General features: G+C 37.2%; 1 protein-coding gene across 2 annotated transcripts; it reads left to right on the top strand.

Moving 5' to 3' along the window:
- The first annotated feature begins 979 nt into the window (after positions 1-979).
- On the top strand, positions 980-10,617 carry ATXN3 (ataxin 3). Of its 2 annotated transcripts, XM_009876878.1 has the most exons (10): positions 980-1,139; positions 1,662-1,706; positions 3,041-3,126; positions 3,538-3,604; positions 5,945-6,032; positions 6,284-6,416; positions 8,196-8,371; positions 8,799-8,922; positions 9,626-9,714; positions 10,329-10,617. In XM_009876878.1, exons 1-10 carry the CDS (start codon positions 1,086-1,088, stop codon positions 10,421-10,423), a joined length of 957 nt encoding a protein of 318 aa, XP_009875180.1. In that variant the 5' UTR covers positions 980-1,085; the 3' UTR covers positions 10,424-10,617. The 2 variants fall into 2 exon arrangements, with proteins under 2 accessions (XP_009875180.1, XP_009875188.1); XM_009876886.1 differs by lacking the exons at positions 3,041-3,126; positions 3,538-3,604 and having other exon boundaries at positions 10,329-10,423.
- The last annotated feature ends 857 nt before the right edge of the window (positions 10,618-11,474 follow it).

The following is an 11,474-nucleotide window of genomic DNA, read 5'->3' as shown; positions in this document are numbered from 1 at the left end:
AATCAGGTTTATATAATTCTGGTGGAGAAACTTGTGTTTCTTGAGTGGGTTCTACTGTTACAGTTTTACCATATGACCAGCAGCAGGCATGTGGTCTTGAAGGGACAGGATCTGGTGGTTAATCTTGAGTTTGTTGTTGCGGAAAGGATACGAGCTGAAGGTTTCTTGATTCTATGGAACCCTGGCTCTACAGCTAGTCTAGCTTTAATAACTCATTGCTCAATTGTGTGATGAAGGCCTAGGAAGATGCTGTAATCTGGGGTGAAGGGAACTCTTGAGGTTCCTGCTGTAAGGGAGATCATGGGAGATCTGTGCACGTGATTTGTATGACACTTTCATACCTAGTTCCTGTGTATAAACTTAATGTGGGGAATGAACTTTACTGCCTCTCCAGCTCCTAATCACTTTCTCAGCAAGAAACAAATTGATCATAACTTGAAATGGGTGACTAACCAGAAATGAAGGAAATAAATTCTGTAGATGTATACTTTTAAATCTTTCCAAAGTCCTAATGGTCTGCTTTCCTTTAGCCATGTGTGGAGAGCAGCTTGCCAGCAGCCACACCTGGCAGGGAAGAAAAATTAAAAAAGAGCAAGAGTGTGTGTTGTACAAAATATTTGTTACTGGGAAATAGGGATCTAAACCATCCTGATGGTTACAGAGTCCTTGTGTGATTTGGTCAGGCTGTTGGCAATATTTACACTGTTTTCAAAAGTAACACTTTTACATTAAATTTAATTTCCTTTGAGGAAATAAAGTAGTATGTGTGTGAGGTTGTTGTGTTGTTTTTTTTTTCCTGTCGAACTGATGCAAGGGTTGTATTTTGTAGCTTGCACATTGAAATAATACGTGGTGTTCTAGGTGAGTGGGGAGGGCAGGAAGTTTGCCAGAATGAAATGGTTGAGTTGTTTTTCAGAGTAAAGCATTAACATGATTTTGTTGTCTTGGTATTTTTTTTTCTCTTCTGATGTTAGCAAGAAGGCTCATTGTGTGCTCAGCACTGTCTGAATAATTTGCTACAAGGGGAATATTTTAGTCCTGTTGAGTTATCTTCTATTGCACAGCAGTTGGATGAGGAGGAAAGAATGAGAATGGCAGAGGGAGGAGTGTCTAGTGAAGAATATAGAACATTTTTACAGGTAAAATCATCTTAATTTGAGGTTACTTGCTATTTGCCTGAAATCTAATATTATGTAGCCCAGACTTGCTATTCTTGCATAGCTAGAGAAAGTTAATTTCCTTGTGCTAAAACTTCTTTAATTTATAGGTCTTTTCATTCCCGCATTTTAAATTTGGCATTTCCAAACGTCACTAGCACAGCTTTACAGTAATTCTACAAAAAGCTACATTATGTTACAGGAAATAAGCTCAGGCATGGTGAGGAGGAGGATCTTCACTTTGCCTTTTCTTTTTATAAGGCATTGGTAGAGATAGGAACAGAAGTTCTCATGCTTGTTTGTCCTTTAAGCACCGAGCATTTCTAATTTAAAAGCTTGAGGTTTTAATTAATAAGCTTATTTGGGCATTGTAATCAGCCTTACAGACTAGGGCATACTGAGTTGTTGCTTTTAGTATGTGCAGTTACATTTCTTTTCAAAACTGAATCATTTCTGACTTACACCATTTTTCCCTTGTCTCCCTCCAAACCTCACATTGAGCAGCAGCCTTCTGTAAATATGGATGACAGTGGATTCTTCTCAATTCAAGTAAGTATGTGTCTATACTGACAACTTTTTTTTATGCAACATGTGTTCTCTCATATAATTTAAATGACATCAAGCTTTTTCATGTAGTTTCCAGTTTATAGGCTTAATGGGATCAAGTGCTGGACTTCTGAATTTTCAGAGTGTTTTCTATTAAGAGCAGTGACTTCCAGTTCTTTGGTTCTTGGGTCCTTAAACACATAGAAGCATTGACTCTCCAGAACAGACACCCGCTGGCAATAAGCTTGACTTCTAAGCTGCTTCTTATGGACACTTCAGGTGTAGACCTTGGCTCCCATAGACTGTGGGTGAAAAAGCAGACTTGAGGTTGTTTTCTCAAATTGCAGACTGTAGAGCCCTTGGCAATGGTAAGAGTTACTGCAGTGATCCGCAGAATAGAGAACGCTGTAATATTTGCACTTTTTTTTTTTAACACACTCCGAACACTTTAGAGCTCTTGTTGTTTGTTGTTTTGGGTTTTTTTTTAAGGACCATAATGGAAAACTAATGAATAATAAACACTTAAACCAGAACGGAAAAGCACCGAACACTGAATTGGGGCTTGTGTCCAGACTAGAGCTGAAGGCAGTGCTTTACACCTTTGGCTGTCTCCCAGGCTTTCAGAGGTGCTTGTCAATATTCCAGAATCCCTCAAGACCTTCTCTTCCTTATAGTGGGGCAGGGCTGTTTTTCTGTTCAGTGAAAAACCATTAACAGTTTGGCATTTCTTGTATTCTTGATTGTGCTGCTTCAGTATTGAAGCTGGGAAAAAAAACAGCAAAAATTCCTCTTATTCTGCTTTATTATTGCTGTGCTCGCTTGCTCCGTAGTTGGCTCACTGAAAGGAATGTGACTTGTTAATTTGAAATTTCTTACAGCATTATTTCAGATAGCTTTAAAGAGTTACTGTAAAAGAGTTAGTGCTAACGTACCTGACTGATCTTGTGACAATCCAGTGGTGCAAGACTTTCTAGTAGTTACTATGGGGAAGGGTGACCCTGTGTTGGCGAGAGGGAGGGCAGAGCAGTCCATTGAGAGCAGAGAGACAATAATTTATGAAGCCTCTGTGAGAGATGATGTTACAGTTTTGTGGGGGTGAATAAGCTTAACATGTCTCAGTTAAATTTTAATTTTGTTACTTCCCTTTAGATATGATGTGTGTGTTATGTTTGCATGTAAATTAGACACTTGCATTTTTTAATAATGTGATTCCTAGGTTTCCTACAGATGTTTTAAAATCTAAGTTCTGTGAAAACAATATAATTGTTTATAGCAGCTAAGATGGTTGCATTGCTTAAATTTAGGTTTGACTCATGAAAGGTACTGTTTTTTGACAGGTTATAAGCAATGCCTTGAAAGTTTGGGGTTTAGAACTAATCCTCTTCAACAGCCCAGAATATCAGAGGCTTGGGATCGACCCTATGTAAGACATTTTTTTCAAAGCACGCTGCGGTCTTTTTACAGAAGAATAATACTCTTTATTCATGACTTAAAGTTTTCTTTAGAGTTACAACTTGAAGCCCTTTTGCATTGTTTTTATTATCCTGTCCTTAATTTTTTCCTTTTGGAGATGTATATGAGCATCTGTCCTCTGTGCCTTCATGATATCTCAGTATCTGTGGCATCACAGGTATATGGAGATTTCAGTAATGTTGTAAACTTCTTAAATGTTATAAAAGTATGAGTAATTTGTAACATCAAAAGTTGTATTACTGAAATTTTATTATCTAAGTTTAAACTGGTGGTAGCAAAAAGCTTAAACATAAATATGCACTCCAATGTTAGAGTATTTAATTTTATCTATACCTTTTTTGTTTGTTTTTTTTTTTTACAGAAATGAAAAATCATTTATTTGTAATTATAAGGAACACTGGTTTACAGTTCGAAAGTTAGGAAAACAGGTGACATTGTCTTTCTTTTATTTAAAAACTGACTTCAGAATGGGGGTGGAAAAGTGGTTGCCAGTAGACCATGTGTCATCTGCCTGCAAGCTTTTGCTGCAGTTTGTTTTAATAGTATCCCATATCAAAAATAAATAAATAAATGAGTAAACGTTTGTTGTCACAAAAATGCTGGGTGGCTTTTTATGAATGTTAGCCTGGGGAAAGACCCTAGCACCAATTTCCCAATGAACCTGTCCTCTAGGGAGCTGCAGTTCTGGTAGAGTCTGTGTAATGTCTTAAGCTCTTTGCTTTCTCTTTTGCCTGAAAAATAGCAGAAAAATTGTATGGGGAGGGAAAAGTCCTAGACAAAGATTAGGATCCCTCTAGAATGCAAACTTATTTTAATAAGCTAAATTACTGCCATTGTAAAAGAATTTTGCTTGTTTAAATGGTCAGTAGGTACATTTCAAGTGTATTAATATTTATGATTGCTAGTATTTAAGAGTATCCATCAGGGTAAGGTTGGGGAAGGTGCAATCACAACTTTGCATTTTTAGAACACTTTCTGATACAGTTGTATTATAAGCAGGAAATAGTTATTAAAGGTAAGGGATGGCCATAGAAGTGTGTGGTCTATATATGACAGCTCAAGTCACATCCATTTCCCTTGTAACACCAACAGAGTGTTGTATTTCAGTAGTCAATCGTTGTTCTGGATGATACTGCGTTAACTTTTATACCACATGTGCTGGTTTGATGTTTGGGTTTTTTCAGGTTGTTTCTTTTTTGGAGGATCATAGAAAATGTTTGTTTAAAAAGTTTTTAGATTCTGCAGCAGTGAAAGGGAGTCTCTTTACCCGTTTGGTTCATTTTGCAGGCGGTGGCGACCTGTGTTGTCATCCAGATGAGAAATAAACCATTAAAATTTAAAAAAAAAAAATCCCTATGAGTAAACAAACTAAACTCTACTCTTCTGCTTTAGTTTAAAAGTATGGCTAACTTTTACAGGCAGTTTTTGTATATTTGATATTGAAAAGGCTGAATGGTCTCTTAGAAGTATGAGAATGTCCCTAATTACGTATACAACCACGTTAAGTGGAATTTTGTGAGATAGAACGTTTTGAGTCAGAATACTAAGTTGGAGCAGGAGGTGTCTCTTGCTTTTACACATGGCTTGTAAGCACATGAAGACAATACTGAGTCTGTTATGAACAGTAATGAGAAAAGACAAATTTGACGTCTTTCTCTACTGTTACAGTTAAAACAAAATTAGTTTACCAAACCTTTATTTTCCCTACTCCCTTTTAAAAGTTTGTCTGTAATCTGTCCATTGTATTTGTTTACATAACCTTTTATTCCCCACTCCTACACTGTTGGTCGTACCCTTTCCCAGCGGCAAAGGGTGTTTTTGACAGATTACGTGACTGAATGACAGAATGGCAGATGGTCACTTACCTACTGTATTCCAAGTGAATTATAGTACAGGCCTGACTGCAAGTGTGTGACTGCATGGACAGAAGTTTGGGTAGAAAAATGCATTTTTGTGAGAATGGAGGTAGAATTTTCCTTCTGCTATCCGAAATGGTGCTTGCTGGTTAAAATTGCAATTGATACTGAATGAGTATGCTATACAGAGGTTCTTCGCATTAATTGCAATAAATATAAAGTTTTAAAGGGGGAATATTTTGTCATCGATGTTGAATATATTTTCTCTCTAGAAGAATTATTACAGATGACTAATTGTCTTCTTCAGGGAACTAGGAATGATCTGTGTACATTTATCTCAAGTGTCCTCTGTTGTAATACTATGCTGTGCTATCAGCATATTAAATTTGAGTTATTTTTTCTTAATTTTTCAATTTAAAAATTAGATGGAAGTAAAAAAATAGTTTCAGCATCCCCAGCTATTACAGGGAAAATGTTTAATTCAAGTATTTAATGGAAAGAATTCAACTTCTGTTTCCTAGTATCTGCTAATTTCTTAAGATACATCATTACTTTATGAAGGGTTTCTTCCTTCCTTAGTCTCTGAACAGATTTAAAACTAGGATTAAGTACAATTTTAGAATGATAAATAACTCTTTAATTTATATGTTTTAATCTGTTTGCCTGGTACCAGTGTTCAGTAATGGGAGAGAGCATGCGGTATTTTCCCTACTCCTATTAGCTGAAGATTGTTTGAAGGGTAGCCTTTACCAGTATAGGTATTGTACTTTGAGAGACTTTTAATTTGATAATTTATTTTACTAGATTTATTCGGATATTCCATCATAGAAAATAATCACAATGTACAGAAATGGATTAGCAAGTAATTTTTATGCTAATTTTTTCTCTCAAACCTTTTTTTCTTAATTACAGTGGTTTAACTTGAACTCTCTCTTGATGGGTCCAGAACTAATATCAGATACATATCTTGCACTTTTCTTGGCTCAATTACAACAGGAAGGTAATAGTAACTTGCAGATGTTAAATCTCATTAATTAAAAGTAGGTAATAATCATTATTTATTAGAACTTATGTATTTAGTTAACTACCCTTAGTTTTATGATTGATATAGTGAAATAACCCAAGTCCTTATAATGCAAGGTAGAGCCTTACAATGTAATGTCTTGCACATTGTTGTGTTCTGTATAGCGTGCATTTAGAGTATTTATGCATGCACCTTAATGCTGTAGACTTACAATTTATTTTTCTCAGGTTATTCCATATTTGTAGTAAAAGGCGACCTGCCAGACTGTGAGGCTGATCAGCTATTGCAGATGATTCGGGTGCAGCAGATGCAGCGACCAAAACTAATTGGAGAAGAGGCAGCACAGTCAAGAGATCAGAGGTAAGGTAAATAAGAGTTCTCATTTATGTTCAGTATGATTAGTTTCCATGATTAATGACTACATGGAAATGAGACCTTTACAGAATCACAGAATGTTTGGGGTTGGAAGGGACCTCTGAAGATCATCTAGTCCAACCTTCATCCCAGCATACCTAACCACTACACCATAGCCTCAAGTGCTAGATCTACTTTTTGTTTAAACACCTCCAGGGTTGGTGACTCCACCACCTCCCTGGGCAGCCTGTTCCAGTGCCTCACCACTCGCTCAGTAAAGAACTTCCCCCGAATATCCAATCTAAACTTACCCTGACGCAACTTGAGGCCATTTCCCCTTGTCCTGTCATTAGTAATTAGAGAGAAGAGACCAGCACCATCCTCACTACAGCCTCCTTTTAGGTAGTTGTAGAGGGCAATAAGGTCTCCTCTCAGCCTCCTCTTCTCCAGACTAAACAAACCCAGTTCCCTCAGCCGCTCTTCATAGGACATGTTTTCCAAACCTCTCACAAGCCTTGTTGCCCTTCTCTGCACCCGCTCCAGCACCTCAATGTCTTTCTTATACTGTGGTGACCAAAACTGGACACAGTACTCGAGGTGAGGTCTCACGAGTGCTGAGTACAGGGGCATGATCACCTCCCTCCTCCTGCTGGTCACACCGAAGGTTTACGAAGTAGTTAGAAGAACCTTAAGTGCAATGCACTTACTACTGTTGGACACCATAAAAGCAAGTTGGTAAAATACAAATAGTGGTTTATTTAAGAGAGTGAAAACTAACTTAATAATGATTTAATCATTCCATGTGCAGAAGTGTTGTACGGTGCAGATTTTTGACTTTGTGATTATCCTATTTTTCCAATTACAGTAAAATGGGTTAGCAAATCTCACCCAACTGTGGTTAATAGTAATCAATCTATAATTAAGACTGGCTTGCGTGTTCTGTCTTGAGTAGAAAAGAATGAGACACTCACATCTGAATTCCACATCATATAAATCATATGGTATTCCCTTTTGGAATAATTTCACTGTAAATGTTGTGATGCTGCTCTGTCATGATAACTACTGCTAATAGAGAGCATCCTTGAAAACATTTCAAGTATTAATACTGCAATAATTTTATAATATTTTCATAGTGAATAAATTGCATACTGATGAAAAGGCTTAATGCTTTTCAGATGAATTAATTTGTTATTATTCCACTTTGTAAAGCTAAACTGGTGTTGTGAATTGGTAGAATAAAACCAAACTACTTGGCAGGAACAGGATCTGTTGCTCTAGTGTGACCATCAAAGCTTTCTAAGAAGGAGATAACATGCACTATTTTATGCTGGTGAAACTATGTAAATAGCAGTACGTTTGAATAACATGTATTACTGCTTTTTGTAGGCTTACCTTTTTGAAGTTTTTCCTATCAGACAGATTATTGTCAGCATGTGGAGTATTTTCATTGTTACAGCTGCAAACTCTGTAACCTTTTTGATCATAGATTTGATCATAGAATGGCCTAAGCTGGAAGGGGCCTTAGAGATCGTTTTAATCCAGCCTCCCTGCCACCAGGGATGCCACCTCTCGACTAGATCAGGCAACACATGGGGACTTGTGCTTTTTCATGTAGAAGTGAAAATATTTGTTTATATAACAGATTTGCACAATGGAAATATTTTAAAATTTAAATAAACCAAACCACCTAGAGTTAAATCAGGAGAAAATACTCACTTTAAATATCACAGTATGAGTTAATGTAATTTCTGTCTGAATTCTGCCACAAATATATCCATTTCACAGGATACCCAGAAGTGATGTGGACCAAGCAATAGAAGTTAACCATCCTTTTGAGGGAACGGGCATGTTAGATGAAGATGAAGAGAATTTTCAGAGAGCCCTGGCTCTAAGTAGGCAGGAAATTGATATGGAAGATGAAGAAGCTGATCTTCGCAGAGCCATTCAACTCAGCATGCAAGGTGCAATGCTCATCTAAATTTCTCCTACAGTGTTCGTGTTGCTTATCTTTTAGGTGGCTACTGAAATCAGTTTGTCAGCCACTTTTTCCAGCATGCATCAGGCTGGCTGAAAAGAGTGGCTTTGAGGCATGGAAGGGCAATCCAGATTTCTTGTAGCTATCCTCTTCCTGCTTTTTGTAAAGCTGTGACTTTGAGATTAGCATTGATGATTAGGAAGCAGAAACAAATCGGCAAAAGGTGGAAGGAGGGAAGGGAAACAGCCATAACGTGAGGAGGAGAGTTACTATCAAGTGAAACTAGCCTAGGTGCTTGTTTTTCCAACAGTCTCTTTCTTCCTCTCAAGTTTTAAGCCATTTGCTTAAGGTATATTTAATTTACTAATTTAATCTTACTGTAATAAGTAGAATATGGTGTGTTCCGGTTTTAGGTAGTCGTCGAAGTGAATTCTCGACCTCGTTACCACAGAATGTTCCTCAGTTGCCTAATACCAGTAAGACCGACTCCCTTTCTTCAGAAGAACTACGAAGGAGAAGACAAGTATATTTTGAAAAGTAAAGTAGTTGATAGAAAACATCATGTTTTTCAGTGCTTCTGGGGTGGGGGATGGGTTTCTGACTGAGGTCCAGCTTAACATGTTTTCCTAGCAGTACCTGAATTTTGCTGCTCCCAGGTGGTTCCTATGAAGAAACCTGTAAATAAGGGTAGGTCTGTTAATAAAGCAACATCAGTCTTATGAAGAAAGAAAACATACATATTATAGAAGTATTTTAAATTGAATCTTATAATTTTCTGTAATTATCTTCCTGAAGAAAAGTATTCTTTAAGACTTCTGATAATGATGCCTCTAATGTGCATCAAAGGAAAGCAGTCTAGATGCTGTTCTGGAATACCTTCTTAATACATAGTTGGGATATTGTTGTAGCTTTTCCTTATCTCTGTCTCCTAGTGTTGGAGGAAATAAAGACCAGGGAGAAAAGCTATGGATGGGAAGAGTTAAAATTTGCATGAGAGGATAAGGATGCAAAACATCCATATTCTGGGAAAATGGTAGTGTGTCTTGGAGTGTAATACTGGCAAGATAGTTGTCTCAAGGCTTGCAGGGTGAAACAATTGAAAAGATTTTAGGAGCAGGGGTGTTACTGTACCAAACAGCTTCTACATCTCACTCTTGGCCTTCACTACAATGAAACAGATGTGATACTGGTCTCATACTGATGTTAATGTTATTCTCTTCTAAATCTATAACACCTTCAGGCAGCAACAACAGCTACAGCAGCAAGATCGGACCCCAAACCTACGTGAGAAGCCAACTCTAGGCTCAAGCACTCCAGAAGCTGACCCAGGTATTGCTTTTTGAACTTCCTTCCAACACTGAAATACCCATGTCTTTTTTACATTGTGTTGTGCTCTGTCTCCTGACTCCCCTTGTCTGCCTACTTCCTCACTCCAGCAGCCACTCAGACCATGTGTCGCTGCCATTGTTTTTTTGGAGTGAAAGGCAGGATCCGTTTCCTGAAAGCCTGTTCTGCTTTGAACATCAACACCCTGATTCAAAGTGAAGAGCGTTGCTATTAGACCCTTTCAGTTCTGGCTTGCTTTTTCTTGTTTTCTTTGACTTGAGCATTGCAAATTGTAATCTTTGATGGGATTTGTGCCAACAGTTTGTTTTGTAAATGGCTTTTAAAGTTGTGATATGTAGCAAAATTATCAGGACCAGTTCTCAGTAGAACGTAAGTATTAGATGTTGGTTATCCAAAATTAAGGACACAAAATTACCATTGTGGATGGAAAGCTAAGTACACAGTGGTCAGTGATTTTAAAGAGCAAACCAAAACTCACTTTGGAGGAGGGATGGAAACAAGTGGATGTGAACAAAAGTAACAATGAATGTATTTAACTGCAGTTGAGAAGTAGCTCTGTGTATTTATAACAACTTATATGCATTTATTTTCATTAGGAGGTGATATGAGTGAAGAAGACATGCTTCAAGCAGCCATGAATATGTCTCTGGAATCTGTTAGAAACCACTTGAATACAGAAGAGGAGAAATGACAGAACTTCTTTTTCTCCTCATATTGTCAAAACACTAAGTCTCCATTAAAATTTTACTGTGTGGATGTTGCACAAGCAGGGTTCATTTCAGAGTTCTGGAGGCGGCAATGAAAGAGGGGCTGGAGGTCAGGTTTTAGAGGGAATCTGCAAATACGGAAAACGTTGCACTAATTTAGAAAACTGTAGCACTCCTACTACAGAACATCTGTTCACAAGAGTAGCTGTATTAAAATGACTTAAACTATTCATGTGAACGAAGTTAGACATGTGTAGCCACTGTCACTTGCATTTAAAAAGCAAGTTTAACTTGTTTTGAAGAATTCTATAGAAAATACAAAAGGGCTGAAAACCAGCATCAACTGATTTCCTTCAGTACTAATGGAAAATAGATAAAAGTAATAAGTTGTGCTCCTAAATGACTAAGTTCCTTATTAAAAAATCACTTAAAATGGGAAAAAGAATGTTCTGTTTATCTTAGAAAATTTATTTTATGATTGTTTATTCTGAATGACTTAATGTCAGCTGTTGATCCTGCTGTCCACTTTTGATATTACCTGTTCTGCAGGAGAAACATGTGTTATCCATGAATTTCATAGTTTCCAATTCAAGAGAAAATCTTGAGTGTATTGTTGGTTATGATGTTACTCCTGAACTTTCCAGTGACTTCTCACCTTCTAACACTTCCTTGGTTTATGTTCAGTTCCAAATGTAAAATTTTCAAATTCTTGTTCAAAGTAGGATTTCTGCATTGGCCTATTGCCTTTTGGCAGAAAATCTGCCGCCTTTGGTTTGGATTTTTTTGTTTGGCTGGTTGTTTTTATAAATTTGTTTTTATTTTCTTAAGCTCTTTCTAGTTATGCCAATGTCTTTACTATAAAAGTAGCATATAGTCAGTTGAGGTAAACAGGTTTTCTTTTCTACCTCTTCTGGAATCTTTTTTCCTCTTTAAGCTCAACCCTTTATTCTGGCCTTTCAGTGTGAAAGAGCTGTAACTGAGTCTAGGAGAACGGAGGAGGGGATTTAGGTGCCATAAAGTCAGTGCCACACACAT

The sequence above is a fragment of the Apaloderma vittatum genome, unplaced genomic scaffold (assembly GCF_000703405.1).
Source record: "Apaloderma vittatum isolate BGI_N311 unplaced genomic scaffold, ASM70340v1 scaffold43100, whole genome shotgun sequence".
NCBI classification, from domain to species: domain Eukaryota; kingdom Metazoa; phylum Chordata; class Aves; order Trogoniformes; family Trogonidae; genus Apaloderma; species Apaloderma vittatum.
The sequence above is the reverse complement of the archived record's forward strand: the minus strand, read 5'-3'. Positions and strand labels throughout refer to the sequence as shown.